General features: G+C 42.7%; 1 protein-coding gene across 1 annotated transcript in view; it reads left to right on the top strand.

Moving 5' to 3' along the window:
- Positions 1 to 4,326: 4,326 nt before the first annotated feature.
- The window catches only part of LOC306920124 (beta-1,3-galactosyl-O-glycosyl-glycoprotein beta-1,6-N-acetylglucosaminyltransferase 3-like), a gene marked incomplete at both ends in the record, with an annotated part of 16,475 nt that continues 918 nt past the window's right edge, over positions 4,327 to 19,883 (top strand). The window contains one exon of the mRNA XM_079496752.1: positions 4,327 to 5,515. Coding sequence (XP_079352878.1) covers positions 4,327 to 5,515 — 1,189 coding nt within the window. The remainder of the gene's footprint in view (positions 5,516 to 19,883) is intronic.

Below are 19,883 nucleotides of genomic sequence, written 5' to 3'. Positions count from 1 at the left end.
TGCGTGTGTGTGTGCTGGGGGGTTCTAGCTTTAGCTATATAGGCTACTTATCCTCTTGGCTCATTGATGAGGGACGCTAGCCCCTCATATGTCCAGCTTTTAGTGTGTATGTGTAAAGTGTAAACATAAACTTTGTAAATGGTAAAATGTGCATTTATATAGCGCCTTTATCCAAGGCGCTTTACATAGATTGTGCATTACATTCACCCATTCACACACACATTCATACACCGATTGCAGCGGAAGCCATGCAAGGTACCAACCAGCACATCGGGAGCAATTTGGGGTTCAGTGTCTTGCCCAAGGACACTTCGACATGTAGACAGGAGGAGCCGGGATTCGAACCACCGACCCATGGATCATTGGACGACCTGCTCTACCTCTTGAGCCACAGTCGCCACAGAGCCACAGTTTGCTAACACAAACATTAAATGCCATTGACAATGAATGGACAGTTTTGAGTGTTTGTGTAAACACAAACATTGAAGACGAAGGTGAGGACGCAAATTGTGATTGGCCGGTATGAGATAATGTATGATTGATGATGTATACGATGATAAGAGCACCCCTCACTTCACACGCGTGTGTGATTGTTTATTAATGGGATGGTGTTTAGTCAGACCTGCTTTGCTGTTTACTGTAATGCATGATGACAACGCTGCTCCCAGAGACCTCTGTCCATATACAGTAGCGTTGCTGTCGAGGACAAACCTCTTATCTCCGTATCTTATTCCTGAATCCACATCCCACTGCATCATACTTGATAGTTACTCGAGCTTGGATCTGATTCTTTTGCTATACCTTTGAATTTGAAATCCTGAAAAGTAACAGTTTTGGGGGTTTCCACCCGACAGAGACGACATCGCCCTCGTTTTACAACAACCGATACAAAGCGGGTGGGAGAGTGTAACGGGGTAGCCTATTGGTGGTGCGTGCACGAGGGAGTATTGCACGGGAAGGTGTGTGGCAGTTGTGTCTTGCTGTGTGAGTGTGTGCATGGTTGTGAAGTGATGTACACTGTGGGAGGTGTAAGAAGGGGCCACTCAGAGCTTCCCTGTGAGCGAACGACGCAGAGATACTGGAAGAGATGTGATATGATGTGATGATATTCTACAAAATAAATTATTATTAATATTCGGCGCCAATTGCGCATTTTGACGCCTTCTGGTCCGAAGTCCAGCACGCCTTTTTACCAGCTGGTCTACTTTCTATCAGGTTGGTAGTGACATATCATTTAATTGGCTGCCATAGTCACCTATCTTTCTGATTGGCTGCCTCGTCTCTAGGCAACCAGACACTTTTTGCCTCTAGCCGACCTCTCAGCCAATGGGATAGTATTGCAGCCAGCAAGTTAGGCAACCAGACCCTTTTAGCCTCTAGCCGACCTCTCAGCCAATAGGATAGCTCTGCCAATGGGATAGCATTGCATTGCAGCCAGAAAGTTGCAACAACAACCCACTAGTTGAGTGGTGTAAACCACTCCAACAACTGGCTTTGTTAGTACCCGTGTGTGTGTGTTTGTGTACCTGTCCCTCAAAAGAATGAGCATGGTTACTATGGTCACTGACATTACGTCAGACCACAGCTGATCAGGCTATATAAGACCTTGCACCACTCAGTTCACACGGGTGTGATTTTTTTTAATATCAATTGATTATGGTTCACAACTGTGTCCTCTACACCCTCATAACACTCTGGTAGCAGTCTGTTGGAAAAAAATCACACCCGTGTGAACTGAGTGGTGTAGGGTCTGATCAGCTGTGGTCTGATGTAATGTCTGACGTAATGAAATCACAATGAAATTGTGAAACGTAATGAAATCACACCCGGGTGAACTGGGTGACCGTAGCAACCATGCTCATTTTTTGCGCACAAACAAAGCCAGTTGTAGGAGTGGTTTACACCACTCAAAAAAAACTCTATGCTATCTATGGCGTTTTTAGAATCGTATATCTCAGATTCTTCTTTTTGGACCAAAAACAAGCTTGATTTGCGGCTCATTTCTCTAAACCATATGATCCTCGTTTACAAAAGGATATGTTTTGGGTGAATTAAATGACAATCGCAGGACATGTTACATAGCAGATTTTCACTTCCTGACTCACAGTTTCCGGTCAAAACCGCTTTCGACTTAAGACCGTCTAACGTTGAAGTCAACGGCTGGCAAACTGTGAGTTCCTTTTCGTCCACTACATCGTAATGACGGGGGTAAATGAGTTAAAGGTAAAGTTGTGGAGGTGTCTGTGGTGGGCCGATGGCCTATATGTCCAAATAAGGACATACGCCAGTCGGTGCTGTTAGGCATTGTGTGTTGAGTTTATCCCCTATATATATTTAGGTTTAGGTTTATTTATTTAGCACATAGTATAAAAAATCACACCCGTGTGAACTGAGTGGTGCAAGGTCTTATATAGCCTGATCAGCTGTGGTCTGACGTAATGTCAGTGACCATAGTAACCATGCTCATTCTTTTGGGCCCCACGTACAGGTACACACATACATAGAAACATAGATACAGACAAAGCTGGTTATTGGAGTGGTTTGCACCACTCAAAAACAGGAAGAGACACATGCCCTCAGTGACGCGACAGTGTCGTCGTTAGGGATGGAGCTCGTTAAGTTTTATTGATAACGAGCACCTTATCGATCAGGCTTATCGAGCCCACTATCGAGCATTTTCTATTATACACTGACACCATGGCGCGTAAACAGCGCCTCAAACTGTGACTCCGCCCACAAACGGGGGAAGTTGTGATTTTCGCTCGTTCACTGCAATGCAATTTGCGGCATTTTCAAAACAATATTGAGCAGAGTAGCGATTATCAAACGTATTTGCAATGCCATACGTTGAAAGATCTGTTCTGCCCGTGGACAAGGCACGCTACCTCCGCAAGTTAGATAGCATCGGCATAGATGTTTGTCCGTATGTGATTAAGGATTGGACCAAGTTGCATTGGCAGCCATAGAAGATTCCGGGGTAAATTCTTACCCCGGATGTGACGTTTTTGGGCGTTCCTGTCTAGCGTGGTGTCAGTGTATTTTGTGGAAAGATGGGAGACAATAAATTCTGAACAGAACCAGTATATTTTACTATAGAGCCATCAAATACAGTGGTTTCTAACAGACGGAAGGCAATTTACCTTTTTACCAATAAAATAATATTAAAGAAACTGGTTAATATGTGTACAGTCACTTTAAAAGTGTCATTTTGTTTACCCGGGCAGCGCTGGTTGGCAGTATACACTTTTAGACCGACATGTTTGTGCCAGAATGGATGATTACATTTTTGTATGCTCGATAACAGGCTTGATAAGCCCAAATCTTATTAATAACGGGTACTCAATAAGCTTGTTATCAGGTTTTTTCGGGTATCAGTTATCGAGCTCCATCCCTATGTGGGGGTGTCACCATGGGCCACATATCTGGAGCAGACCTGTCGTTGATCCTGCAGGCGACAGCGTCTGTCATGTGCTCCCCCTTCTGAAGAGACATTGACATTAGAAAAATCACACCCGTGTGAACTGAGTCGTGCAACTACACATTTATTGTTATTGATGTCAGTGACGTCACATACTAACCATAGCAACCATGCTAATTATTTTGGTACAAACATGGGTACACGGGTACAAAGCCAGTTGTTGGAGTGGTTTGCACCACTCAATAATATGACAAAATGAAATACACTTATATGCATATGCACTTTTATCTTTTGAACTATTTAACTTGTAATCCCATGAACTTTACTATGTGAACAAAAAGGGGGGTGGCTATAGGCTTACACACACACGACCCCCAGAACAACTATATCTATGTTGTCCAGCAGTATACGATACACCACGTATGGGCATAGATACTACGGAATCTCCGTAAAAGGACAAACGTGGACGTAGTGACATCAGCGGGATTATGTAGACATCTCAGCAATGGGATATAAACTAATAACCTAATTGTTATCTACTGACCACTGCTGCTAAGTCTTTGAAGTTTAATATCTGCTGAATGTTTTGAAGAACTCTCCAACCAGACGCTCGTCCCATTAACTCACTCATTAAGCCTTCCAGTCTTTAGCGGGCAAGCATCTTTCCGGCTATTTTCAGTGCACGACCCTAGCCTGGACGGGCTCACAGCGGTAGACCCAAAGCAAACCAGGAGGACCAGAGAAAGATGTTTCCAGTGCCCCGCAAAATACACTTGGCCTTTATAGGTATTGTACTGGCACTGGCCTGGTTTCTTTGCCACAGGTCGGCTGTATCTATCGGACGCGACAGTGGGTCCCACGTCATTGGATTCGACTCTTGGAGCCGGTCAACGAACGAATTCGTTGACATGACGTGGGACCCACTGTCGCGTCCGATAGATTCCGCCTCCGAGTGGCCCTCGGTGACCGGCCAGCGAGTACCAAAGGAGTATGTCGAGGACCTGCCGATCTGCTCGGCCATTGTCCGGGGAGACATGGTGGGAAGGATGGATATAGTCGCTGGACTCCTGGGCTCTAAGGCGAGACTGTCGGAGGACTTCTACCTCGACGCGACAAAGGACTGCACTGCTTACGTCGAGGAGAGAGGGTTTGTCACGGCGCCGCTCAGCTTCGAGGAGAGAGACTTCCCCATCGCCTACTCCATGGTCGTTCACGCAGACGTCGAGTTGTTCGAGCGACTGCTGCGTGCCGTCTATCATCCACAGAACGTCTACTGTGTCCACGTAGACGCAAAGTCGCCGGAGGGGTTCCTGGAGGCCGTGAGGGCGATCGTGTCCTGTTTCCCCAACGTGTTCGTCGCCAGCAAACTGGAGAGAGTCGTTTACGCGACCTGGTCTCGAGTGCAAGCCGATCTGAACTGCATGAAGGACCTGGTGGAATCCCCCGTCCGGTGGAGGTATCTGCTCAACACCTGCGGCGCAGACCTCCCCATCAAGACCAACGCGGAAATGGTTCAGGCGTTGAAGCTGCTCAACGGGAAAAACAGCCTGGAGTCCGAGGACGTGTTGGACTTCAAGAAGCGTCGCTGGCAGAAGCGTCACAAAGTCGCCGGTGCTATCATGACCGATACGGGATACAGGAAGAGCCCCCCGCCGATCGAGCCAATGTTCACAGGCAGTGCTTACTTTGCGGTCACCAGAGACTTTGTGACACACGTGCTGGACAACGAGGAGGTTCGGCGTTTCATGGAGTGGTCCGAGGACACGTTCAGTCCAGACGAGCATCTGTGGGCCACTCTGAACAGGATGAGCTCCGTTCCGGGGTCGTTGCCGGCCCACAGGCTGTACCACACGTCCGAGATGAACGCCATCGCTCGCCTGGTGCACTGGGAGGACCACGCTGGTGACGTGACGCGGGGCGCCGCGTACCCTCCGTGCACGTCCAGGGTTAGGAGAGAAGTCTGTGTTTACGGGGCTGGCGATCTCCGGTGGATATTTCAGCAACGTCAGCTCATGGCGAACAAGTTTGATCTGGAAGTCGACGACGTCGCGATTAGATGCGTCGAGTCAATCCTCCGTTTCAAGGCGTTGCATTACAGTCAGAATTACAGTCAGAAAATGCATGATGCAAGCATTATTGCATTGTAAGGTTTTATATAGCATGATCAGCTGTGGTCTGACGTAATGTCTGACGTAATGAAATCACACCCGGATGTGATTTCACAACTGGCTTTTTTTGTGCAGAGAAAATGAGCATGGTTGCTACAGTCATCCAGTTCACCCGGGTGTGATTTAATTACGTCAGAAATTATTTTGAACATAGCAACCATGCTCATTTTTTCTGCACACAAAAGCCAGTTGTAGGAGTGGTTTACACCACTCAAAAATAAACAATACAAAGAACAAAAATACAATGCAAGAAGCCAGCTGGCTTATTTGGAATCCTTTCCTGTATGGAGGAGGTCATTGATTAAGCAGATTAAAAGTTAATTAAGAACAATACAAAAGTCTATAAATTGGGACTGCACAAAAAGGGGAAATAAACAATACAACAACAAACAGACAAAAGAAAATATAACACATCAAAGTAAATCATGTAATCTACAGAAAGGGAGAAATAAGATATTTCTTTAGATGTTTCTTGAATATTGGAAAGGATAATGAGGATTTAAGTGAAGCATCTAGGGAATTCCATAGATGAGGGCCTCTAAATTTGATGAATGAATCTTCCGCTGTAGTCTGAAAACCCACCTTTTCAGACTACATCATGGCCCGTAGCACATCAAAACCCGTTTCTGAAAAACCCATGTTTTTGGAAACCCCATGTTTTTGAAAACCCCATGTTTTTGAAAACCCCATGATTTTGAAAACCCCATGAAAAACCCCATGAAAAAACCTGTTTCTGAAAAAAACCTGTGTTTCTGAAAAAACCTGTGTTTCTTAAAAAACCTGTGAAAAAACCCTGTGTTTCTGAAAAAACCTGACATCATAGACAGAATCATAGAATCATAGACAGAATCATAGAATCATAGACAGAATCATAGAATCATAGACGTCATAGAATCATAGACAGAATCATAGAATCATAGACAGAATCATAGAATCATAGACATCATAGAATCATAGACATAATCATAGAATCATAGACAGAATCATAGAATCATAGACAGAATCATAGAATCATAGACATCATAGAATCATAGAATCATAGACAGAATCATAGACATCATAGACAGAATCATAGACATCATAGACAGAATCATAGAATCATAGACAGAATCATAGACAGAATCATAGAATCATAGACAGAATCATAGACAGACATCATAGACAGAATCATATACATCATAGACAGAATCATATACAGAATCATAGAATCATAGACAGAATCATATACATCATAGACAGAATCATAGAATCATAGACAGAATCATAGACATACATCATAGACAGAATCATAGAATCATAGACAGAATCATAGACAGAATCATATAATCATAGACAGAATCATAGAATCATAGACAGAATCATAGAATCATAGACAGAATCATAGAATCATAGACAGAATCATAGACAGACATCATAGACAGAATCATATACATCATAGACAGAATCATAGAATCATAGACAGAATCATAGACAGACATCATAGACAGACTCATAGACATCATAGACAGACATCATATACAGAATCATAGAATCATAGAATCATAGACATAATCATAGAATCATAGACATCATAGAATCATAGACATCATAGACATCATAGACAGAATCATAGACATCATAGACAGAATCATAGAATCATGATCATAGACAGAATCATAGAATCATAGACATCATAGACAGAAGAAGAAGAAGAAGAAGAAGAAGAAGACGAAGAAGAAGAAAAAGAAGAAGAAGAAGACGAAGAAGAAGAAGAAAATCACGTTTCATTCATAAAAATCACATACCCATGTGAAGTGAGGGGTGCTCTTATCATCATATCATCTCATTCCGGCCAATCACAAGTTGCGTCCTCAGTGACTTTCGTCTTCAATGTTTGTGTTACACAATGTTTGTGTTTACACAAACATTCACAATTGTCCATTCATTGTCAATGGAATTTAATGTTTGGGTTAGGACAAAGTTTGTGTTTGCACACACACTAAAAGCTGCTGGACATATAGGACATATAGGAAGGGGGGCTAAAAACATGGGTTTTTGAAAAAAACATGTTTTTGAAAAACCCATGTTTTTGCATGTTTTTGAAAAACCCATGTTTTTGAAAAACCCATGTTTTTGAAAAACCCATGTTTTTGAAAAACCCATGTTTTTGAAAAACCCATGATTTTGAAAAACCCATGAAAAAACCCATGAAAAACCCATGAAAAAACCTTTTTCTGAAAAAAAACTGTTTTTCTGAATAAACCTGTGTTTCTGAAAAAACCTGTGTTTCTGAAAAAACCTGTTAAAAAACCCTGTGTTTCTGAAAAAACCTGACATCATAGACAGAATCATAGAATCATAGACAGAATCATAGAATCATAGACAGAATCATAGAATCATAGACATCATAGAATCATAGACAGAATCATAGAATCATAGACAGAATCATAGACATCATAGAATCATAGACAGAATCATAGAATCATAGACAGAATCATAGAATCATAGACATCATAGAATCATAGACAGAATCATAGACAGAATCATAGACAGAATCATAGACATCATAGACAGAATCATAGACAGACATCATAGACAGAATCATAGAATCATAGACAGAATCATATACAGAATCATAGAATCATAGACAGAATCATAGAATCATAGACAGAATCATAGACAGACATCATAGACAGAATCATAGAATCATAGACAGAATCATAGAATCATAGACATCATAGACAGAATCATAGACAGACATCATAGACAGAATCATAGACATCATAGACATAATCATATACATCATAGACAGAATCATAGACAGAATCATAGAATCATAGACAGAATCATAGAATCATAGACAGAATCATAGACAGACATCATAGACAGAATCATAGAATCATAGACAGAATCATAGAATCATAGACATCATAGACAGAATCATAGACATCATAGACATAATCATAGAATCATAGACAGAATCATAGACAGACATCATAGACAGAATCATAGAATCATAGACATCATAGACAGAATCATAGACATCATAGACAGAATCATAGAATCATAGACAGAATCATAGACAGAATCATAGACAGAATCATAGACAGAATCATAGACAGAATCATAGACAGAATCATAGACATCATAGACAGACATCATAGACAGACATCATAGACAGAATCATAGACATCATAGACAGAATCAAAGAATCATAGACAGAATCATAGAATCATAGACAGAATCATAGAATCATAGACATCATAGAATCATAGACATCATAGACAGAATCATAGAATCATAGACATCATAGAATCATAGACAGAATCATAGAATCATAGACAGAATCATAGAATCATAGACATCATAGAATCATAGACAGAATCATAGAATCATAGACATCATAGAATCATAGACAGAATCATAGAATCATAGACAGAATCATAGAATCATAGACATCATAGAATCATAGACAGAATCATAGAATCATAGACAGAATCATAGACATCATAGACAGAATCATAGACATCATAGATAGAATCATATAGAATCATAGACAGAATCATAGACATCATAGACAGAATCATAGAATCATAGACAGAATCATAGACAGACATCATAGACAGAATCATAGAATCATAGACAGAATCATATACATCATAGACAGAATCATAGAATCATAGACAGAATCATAGAATCATAGACAGAATCATAGACAGACATCATAGACAGAATCATAGAATCATAGACAGAATCATAGAATCATAGACATCATAGACAGAATCATAGACATCATAGACAGAATCATAGACATCATAGACAGAATCATAGAATCATAGACAGAATCATAGAATCATAGACAGAATCATAGACAGACATCATAGACAGAATCATAGAATCATAGACATCATAGACAGAATCATAGACAGAATCATAGACAGACATCATAGACAGAATCATAGAATCATAGACATCATAGACAGAATCATAGACATCATAGACAGAATCATAGACAGAATCATAGACAGAATCATAGACAGACATCATAGACAGAATCATAGACAGAATCATAGACATCATAGACAGACATCATAGACAGAATCATAGACATCATAGACAGAATCATAGAATCATAGACAGAATCATATAATCATAGACATCATAGAATCATAGAATCATAGACATCATAGACAGAATCATAGACATCATAGACAGAATCATAGAATCATGATCATAGACAGAATCATAGAATCATAGACATCATAGACAGAAGAAGAAGAAGAAGAAGAAGACGAAGAAGAAGAAGAAGAAGAAGAAGACGAAGACGAAGACGAAGACGAAGACGAAGAAGAAGAAGAAGAAGAAGAAGAAGAAAATCACGTTTCATTCATAAAAATCACATACCCATGTGAAGTGAGGGGTGCTCTTATCATCATATCATCTCATTCCGGCCAATCACAAGTTGCGTCCTTAGTGACTTTCGTCTTCAATGTTTGTGTTACACAATGTTTGTGTTTACACAAACATTCACAATTGTCCATTCATTGTCAATGGAATTTAATGTTTGGGTTAGGACAAAGTTTGTGTTTGCACACACACTAAAAGCTGCTGGACATATAGGAACGCCCCTCAAAAATCTCTATTGTAGCTTTAACTTTTACTGTGTACAAAATGAATACATGCAGCTTGAAAACAAAGCGGGCGAGGAAACCCTGCTTAGCTTAGGGGTGAACGAGACACTGGCGAATCCTGACAGTTGCTTACAACAAGATCTTACAGGGCACAGAGGGAAAACACAGAGGCACGCACGCACGCACGCACGCACGCACGCACGCACGCACGCACGCACGCACGCACGCACGCACGCACGCACGCACGCACGCACGCACCAGGAAGGGTGAGTCAATATAGAATATGGGGTCATCCATAGCGGCCACAGTGTGTGTGTGTGTGTGTGTGTGTGTGTGTGTGTGTGTGTGTGTGTGTGTGTGTGTGTGTGTGTGTGTGTGCGTGTGTGCGTGTGTATTTTTTGTGTGTGATACAGCTGCGCCCTCTGGTGGCGGGCTGGTGGTGTCACAGTGTGACACACGTACAGACAGACAGACAGACAGACAGACAGACAGACAGACAGACAGACAGACAGACAGACAGACAGACAGACAGACAGACAGAGCTGGCTTCCATAGTAAGCTGCTCACTGCATTCGCAATAAATAAAAATCACACCCATGTGAAGTGCAGGGGCGCTCTTATCATCCGTCATCATACATCATATCATTCCGGCCAATCTCAATTTACCTTCGTCTTCAATGTTTGTGTTTAAACAATGTTTGTGTTTACACAAACACTAAAAGCTATGCCATTCATTGAATCATTGTCAATGGCATTCAATGTTTGTGTTTACACAGACCCTCAAAGCTGGACACACCCATGTACTGTGAGGGCCTACAGTTGGAGCATGTGCGTGCGTGTGCTTTGCCGTACACACATATCTTTTAAGTGTCTGTTTATGTAACAGTGGCATCCGTTTCACTGTTCCACCGACAGGTCTATCGCCGACAGATGGGATTTGCGATCGACATCCCGCGAGACCGACGACATCTCACCAGCCCGCGGTCGCTGTTTTGACCTCGATCCTGTTGGGTTACAGGGCATCAGGGAAGCCCTTTTCCACGTACACGCACGCGCGCGCACGCACGCACGCACGCACGCACGCACGCACGCACGCACGCACGCACGCACGCACGCACGCATTATACATTATGGATCAATAGTGTGGACTTAGACTGTTATTCGTCTGTGGCATGTGAAAAAAGGAATAAAGAATGCACACACGCATTCCTATGTGTTTTACACAATGGCAAATAAAGGTATCTGAATGATGAATCTGAATCTGAATCTGAAACGTACGCACACACGCAGTCGCACGCAGTCGCACACACACACACACACACACACACGCACACACACACACACACACACACACACACACACACACACACACACACACACACACACACACACACACACACACACACACACACACACACACACACACACACACACACACACACACACACACACACACAGCTGCTGCTGCTGTTGTGAATAATGAAAACAAGGCTCTCTTGATATGGCTTCATAAATATTACATCAATAATTTGACATTAATGGGTTTCCCTGCCTTGCATGTGCGTGACTTTGTTTCCGCAAAGCAACCACATGAACGCCGCTTTGTAAACCCATGGTGACCGGCCCAGTACTCTATGGACACAGATTCAAAGAAATATCCAAAAAATAAAAAATCGTGTACATGTTAATTATAAAACCAAAATCCAGAATAAATGCTCTTCAGTGCATCATGTATATGGCTCTTCAGTGCATCATGTATATCGCTCTTCAGTGCAAATGGGTCCCGACCCAGTGGTTTGGAAACAGTGTAACACTATACTGTAGGCTACAAGACAAAGCTTAACCCAGAGGACCCATACATATTGTTTGTGTCTGTGTCCATTAAGCAACACAGCAGAATATACGGGCTGTGAATTATAGATGCGTATACCTGCATGCTATCTACCACCAATGTGTTGTTGTTATGTGTTCTGGTGGCACTGTGATAGCAGCCTCGCAGCTGTTGAGCTTAATTTATCCTCTGTGTCGCCTCCCTAAAAGAACAGATCTACAAGCTATACAGTGCATTGCCGCGTGACGCGTTCTTAGCTTGTCGATCGGTTCTTTCATGGAGGCGACACATGTCTTTGTACAGAATACATAGGCTATACGTCAGGCTTTGGGAGCACAGGGGACGCCCTTTGTGTACCTCTGTGTGTTTGCTTTGGAAACAACGCTTCTGGTTTCTGGGGAAAGCCCAGGGGCTAACCTCCACCCACTCACTGCACCACTGCCTGCCTGTGTGTGTGTGTGTGTGTGTGTGTGTGTGTGTGTGTGTGTGTGTGTGTGTGTGTGTGTGTGTGTGTGTGTGTGTGTGTGTGTGTGTGTGTGTGAGTGACGTGTGTGTGAGACGTGTGTGTGTGTGTGTGTGTGAGAGACGTGTGTGTGTGTGTGTGTGTGTGTGTGTGTGTGTGTTTGTGTGAGAGACGTGTGTGTGTGTGTGTGTGTGTGTGTGTGTGTGTGTGTGTGTGCCCTCTCTGGCTGCAACAAAAACACATCATTCTCGTGTTGTGTCTCTTGTTCTGTCCGCCCTTTCTTTTCTTCCAGTCAATATCACTTTTATGTATCCCCCCCCCCTCCCACCAGTGTATTGTGATCTACAACCCAAGGGCACAGACATAGGGCTTTAATTCTGTGTCGTTTTGCCATGTGTACCGGGGGGGTGGGGCGATCTGATATCTCTACTGTGCTACAAAACCCACGCAAACCGAGACAAGAGCCGGCTATCTGCTATGGCACAGGTCAAATGAGGCACTTATGTTGAGCTGGGATTACATATGCAGATTCATATGGGTGCACATACGTGCATAGCGCACCGAGAAATCGCTTTTGAGAAATTATTTTCTATATAGATGCTTATACGTTTAAACCCATGTGCAACAGATGGTTGCTTATAGATGGAGTGCCGTGATTTTTTTCCACCCTAAAACATGTTCATCAGGTATGGTGGGAGGACGGAGGTGTGGCTTTCACTAGTACGGAATTGCTATTTCACCATGGCTGATTCGGGCTGGGTGAGTTCGGGTTCGACATTATTTACTATTCTGTCCATATCGGGTTATAACTCGGACGGGGCTGAGTCGGCTCTACCGCACTTTGCAACGCTCGACACGGCAACTCTCGCCCCTTTAGGGCCACTCGGTGGTGTCTCCCGTGGCTCCAGTTCGGTAGAGATGGCGCCCCTCTGTCATTGTCTATGGGGAGGATGTCAGTGTCATATACAGTATGTACGGATTGTTTGGGTTTTATAGTCATGTATGTAATTGCAATTCCGTACATATTTACGTATTTCTGTGATATATGATTGAGCACCTTTAAAATAGGTGCAATATACTAGACTAGAGCACCAACAGATGCTCCCCCATGATTACGGGGCTAAGAAGCCACTTTCAGTGCTATTTACACGGGGAGCCACCGGCCCAAAAGCTCAAGGAATAGTGATTAACCTGTGATGTCATGACATACTTGTGTTTTTGAGGGGCTTCAGGTTTAATGTTTGTTTTTAGTTCAATGTTTGTTTTAAAAACGCCATTGACAATGAAGAGAATTTAATGTTTGTGTTGGCACCGTTTGTTTTACATCACCATTACATCACCTAATCAACATGAGTTAGACTTTAATATATTAGCGCCCCTCACTTCTTTTCTATTCACTCATGGTCATTAAGGACCACAGAATGAGAGGTCTGCTCTGCCAGAAACATCGCGAAAAGTTTTGTATACCACACCATAGACAACCAATATACTTTAAGTAGCATGTGACATGCCAAATTAGGGGTTTTCATGATTCTGAATCCATTCCAAGCATTAGTTTTGCACGGAAAACACTCCTTGGCCTAAATTTGGCCATAGCCACTTGCCCCAATGTGCCCAAATGTGCTGACCTCATCACATTTGTGATGACGGCTATGGCCGTTTTTAGGCCAAGGAGTGTTTTTTGTGCAAAACTAATTCTTGGAATGGATTCAGAATCTAGTTTGACATGTCACATGCTACTTAAAGCATGATGAAACTTGGAAATGTTTGCCTTATATTGGCTGTCTATGCCGGTGTGGTATAAAAAAATGGCCATAACTTTCTTTTTCACAATGTTTCCGGCAGAGCAGACCTCTCATTCTGTGGACCTTAATGACCAAATTAATAGAAAAATCACACCTGTGTGAAGTGAGTGGTGCAACTCTGTGTGGGGGTCCCCGGGGGGGGGGGGGGGGGGTTCCAGACCCACAGGAACGCACCCAGGGTGCTGGCCCGTTTCCGGCGAGCCGCCCCACGTCCGAAACGGTTGTGAAATGACATGTGGGTTACCATGTGGGGGTCCCTCTACTGTATACCCTCTACTGTACTGTCACTGTACTGGCACACCCAAAATCACCATATATACAGTTAATATGTGCGTGTGTGTTTGTGTGTGTGTTAGGTTGCGCACAGGTGGTGAAAAAAACCCAACCATGCTGTTTTCGTGCTCAGACGCACCCAGCCAGCCACCCACCCACCCACCCACACACATAGCTCAGTAAGGGAGTGGTTGCACCACTCAAAAAAACACAAATAAAAAGTATGTCATGACATAACAGCTAGGTCCTCTCACATTTTGGGTGACTGGCTCCCTGGCTATATTTAGTGCTCTTTTACATGTACATCTGTTGCGGAACTGTCCACAGTGCTGAAACTAGCTGAAACTAATGAACACAGAACCCTGCTCCAAGAGGCATTCAACATGGCAGCCGCTTTGTAAAATGCCAAAGGAAACCACCGCACGGTGTACCGTACATATATGACACCATGTGTATCGCTCATTTGCAAATTCTTTCCAATCGCTAATAACTAATCAGCCCGTCTGCCTGTGTGCATGGAAAGTTCTGTGAGCGTGATGTGAGTGAGTGTGTGGGTGAGGTAATAAGGGAAGAAGGGTGGTGGGAGGGAAGGCACCATGGCTGGTATTGGATGAGGTGTAGGAGGCAGAAGCAGGGCTCCCCTGGATACTGTTGCTCTGTGGGTGGCTGCAGGCAGCCCGGCTCTCCTCTCCTGGCACTGTCACCGGGCTGAGGGGGCGATGGACGGGACTGCCTCTCTCTCTCTCTCTCTCCCCCTCTTGTGTTCTCTCTCATACTATCTCGCTCGTTCTCTCGCTCCTTATCTCTCGCCAGCCCACACTTTGTGCACCACCCCCCCCCCCCCCCCCTCTTCCTGCATGTGTCTCCCCTCCTTCCGGCACTTTCTCTCTCTATCACACTTAGTACACACTTTTCATGTCTCTGTGTCTCCCTCTGCCTCCTCCTTGTCTTGTTCTGGGTCTCCGCATTCTATTCTAAAGATGATATGGTTGATAAAATGTATTATCTCCACCGTGTGATTTGACTAAATGTCTTCCTTTGTTCTGCCTGTTGTATTGACGTTTTGTTATTGTTTGTTTTGTCATTACCTGTAGTATAATACAAGATAAATATGCACCTTTTCGGCCCAAATATTCTCTGTAAAGTTTGTTGAAATTAACCCTGTACATGATTTCAGACCGAAATAAACCATTAATTCATTCATTCATTCATTCTTTTTCTCCTGCATGCTCCCAGGCCCTCGAATGGAGGTTTCTCTGAGCTCCACCAGGAAAGGCTGCAACAACACACAAAATGTATTTTGGCGGGCCTTGATGCCGTCGTAATGACTGATTTTACACTTGCTGAAATTAGCAGATCTACAAGCTCACAACGCGTCTGCTATTTTCAGCATGCAACCAAGTGTAAAATGATTTAACTGGATCTCTTCCCGTCCTAACATTTTAGTGTAGTTTTGAATTTGTTGACGAAATGATCAATACATTTAGTCTTAGTTTTCATTTAGTTCCCAACTAGTTTTCGTCAATGAAAAATGGTAGTCTACGGATTTCTTTTGTCATAGTATTAGTAACCCCCACCCCCAACCTGCACCCCCACACACACATACACACACACACACACATCTCTTTGCTCACCGTGCATGGCTGAACCCCCTGCCCTCCATCGCTAGAAGCTTTTCCTCTGAGCTTCCATTCTTCTTCAGAACCTCGCTGCCTACTCCTGCATCGTTTCGATGGTAGCGGCGCAGAGGCAAACACTATGAGTTATATAAAGCGTATATAGCGGTAAGTGTTGACTCTTGTACCGCCACTCTTTTTTCTTTCATATTGTCGCTGCATGCCTGTCGGGCAGAAACCTTGTCCTTGTTACAGCTTTACTTTCCAGGATATGGAAAAGAAACAAACTCAATCCAATGGAGTTATATATTTAGTCACAAGCTCTTGTTAATACTGTTCGTTGGTTAAATATGTATAAGCCTGCAGACACCAGGTATCACAGCTTTAGTCATATACGGAAACATCTACAAAACAGGGCATTTATGAATTTATTTATGAAAACATAAAACATATGAAATATGGAGACACAAGGTTTCTGCCGGACAGAAGATAAGAACCCTGGATTGCTGAAACACATTCTGTCCTTTACAGCTGTTATTCTTTGCTTTGGTAAATAGTAGCAGTGGTTTTCAACCCTTTTCAAATAAAAGGCCCATTTTTTATTCTGCATTTGAGACACGGACCACCATTTGATATGATTTCTCAGAACCAAGACTTAAAATATTTAGTTTCCATGTTGTATTGATGTTGGTACCGCATAGGAGAGATAACAGGCAAACGTTGTTCAAAAATAATAATTCTTCTACGTTCTCTAGTTGCGTAGACTCCCTGTAAATTAACGTAAGTAATGCATATGTTTAAAAATAATGTAACTCTTGAGAGTGTAAAATGTTACGCTCTCAAGAGTTAAAGATATTTGGGTCCATTTGGTTACCAACTCTCCATCATTTAGCTGGGGACCACCTGGAACCCCCTCAAGGACCACTGGTTGAAAACCACTGGTCTAATTCTATAGTGCCTTTATCCATAAAGTATAGAATAATGCGTCACATCACATTCTCGCACTGACGCACACATGCACCGACGGTGATGGCAGCCAGCCTCCCACCACAGAGGAATTAGGGGTTCAGTGTCATCCTCAAGGACACTTCCGGCTACAAATCCGGTATAAGAACTGCATTGGGGATCAAACCTGGGAATTTCTGGCTCCCAAAACAGACACTGAGTCGCCCGAGTCATTGCCGCACCCTTTGCTCATCATCTTACGTGTGTTTCCACTGAACTCTGATTATACACTCCTTTATTGGAGTGTGTGTGTGTGTGTGTGTGTGTGTGTGTGTGTGTGTGTGTGTGTGTGTGTGTGTGTGTGTGTGTGTGTGTGTGTGTGTGTGTGTCTGTCTGTACGAGTGTATGTGCAGAGTCTCATCTCCCCAGTCCCCAGAGGGACACACGTGTTCATCTGCTCAGACACACTCCTCAAATACCTCCCGCCTTGCCTTCTCCCACGGACGATGTCTAAATGCATCTGTTTGGCTAGGCGTTGTTCACACTCTCACAGTGCATATATATATATATATATATATATATGTATATATATATATATAATATATACACACACACACACACACACACACACACACACACACACACACTGGAACACTCGCTGTTGCCCTCGCGACCCGACTACGGATAAGCGGTTGAAGATGGATGGATATATATATATATATATATATATATATATATATATATATATATATACGTGCACGTACACACGCACGCGTGCACGGCAGATGCACGCTCACCTCTAGACCTCGCTGCATGCTCCGACCCCACCATGTTCACATCTTTATGAAGCTGAGAATTATACCCGCACACAGGCAATCATAACATCCCACTGCTGCAAGGGGACTCGTACAAATATTATACAGTACCTTGGGCCCCCCCTCTGTGGGCACGCACAGTCAAATCCTCAGTGTTAATTTAACCCTTTAAGACCTGAGACCAGATTCTAAACAAAAGTATTTTAAATTCTGTAATTTAAAGGACCTATAACATAAAATTCAACTTTTGCCATTTCTTTTGTGTTTTTGGGGCTCCCATATGTATTTTCTATCCCCACAAATAACCAATTTTGAACAATCAGGCTTTCATATCATATAGGTGCTTTAATGGAAATTGCTCTCAGGAACAGCTCAACTGATTTTGTCCTCATCGTGATGTCATCAATGTCACCCTACTTTGTATGATTCCTCAAATAATAATATAATTTATCTAGCATCAGTATTATAATGACTCAAATATTAAATAATCTGCATATCAGCACCCCCACCACCTCAGGACATTGTGGTACATTGTGGTACTTGTGGACATAGACAATATGATATTAAATATTAAAGTTTTAAAATGCATGTTATTTGCGCTTTAATTTTTCCTGAAAAACGTATGTTGCTTTATGATGAGTGATGCTCAATCGTTTTCACGTCAAGGACCCCCACAGTTATATGTATTTGACACCCATCTGAAAATGTTTTGTTTCAGGGACCCCCATGAAGCAAAGAGATTTAAAAAAAAATAGCAGATTTACAATGTACGTACAGCTGCTATTGTTAAAGTATCAAATCATGGTTAAAAGTGCTTTAAAAGCTAAGGTGACATGCACAGAAGCGTTCCGGGTCTTCATGGATTAACCCAGGGTGTGTACAAAGTACAAACGGAACCACATGGACCCGTGTATAGCTCCATAAATGAACACTGGCGACTTTACAGTGTACAGTGGCCTAAAAGGAGAGGTTACTGGCCGACACGATGCAATGGAGTCACATCAAAGGGAATACTCAAGTCAGTGACCCAGCAAAAACACTGGGTCTGCAGAATAACCTTGTCGTGTCTTCGTATGGCAGATGTGACTTGTACGATATGAACAGCGTGCGTCAAGCGGCTTCACACACACCACTGTGCTGAAACAATACAACTCTGTCTATGCTGCTCACAAATTAACTTAGAAAAAACAGCTCTCAGGAGGACAAGAAGTGAGAGAGAGAGAGAGACAGAGAGAGAGAGAGAGAGAGAGAGAGAGAGAGAGAGAGAGAAATCACCGGCAGGGTGATTTATAAACAATGACTCAGCCAATGCCATACATTTTCCCACTTATTACACTGAGCTACTTAATACATAAATTAATAAATTGACCCAAAACACAACAAAACGAGGTACATGTAATTCCTTGCTTACGGTACTGAAAGTATTCCATAAGTATCGCGCTGGCCGGCGTCTGCCCAGCAGCAGCAGCACTGTCGGAAAACAAGGAAGTGAGTTGATCAAATAGAATCCATTTCCGGGTACTGTATCGTTCATTCTCGATCAAATGTGTTTTTTTAGCAATGTTTAGCTGTAAATGACATGTGTGTGTGTGTGTGTGTGTTCACAATGGCTGTCATGTTGGAAACAGCAGTAATAGAGCGGAGCGGAGCGGTCATTATCTATAGAAATAACACACAGCTGAATTCGGTGATTGACCAATCAGAATCAAGCATTCAACCAAGCTGTGTAATAATCTTATATGTACGCAGGCTAATTTGAGAAGGGTCCATATTGATGTTCAGTTTTCCTATATGAATTACTATATGTCTTGCACAAACATCTAGAAGAAACTTGTGTTGAGGGCATGCAGTGCCACACTTGGTTTAACTTCAATGCTTTGACTTTACTCGGTTCCAGTGGTGGAAAAAAGTACTGTCTCACATTATTTCTTTTTACTTT

Source organism: Electrona antarctica, assembly GCF_951216825.1.
Source record: "Electrona antarctica genome assembly, chromosome: 1".
Lineage (NCBI taxonomy): Eukaryota > Metazoa > Chordata > Actinopteri > Myctophiformes > Myctophidae > Electrona > Electrona antarctica.
This window is presented reverse-complemented; position numbering and strand designations above follow the sequence as displayed.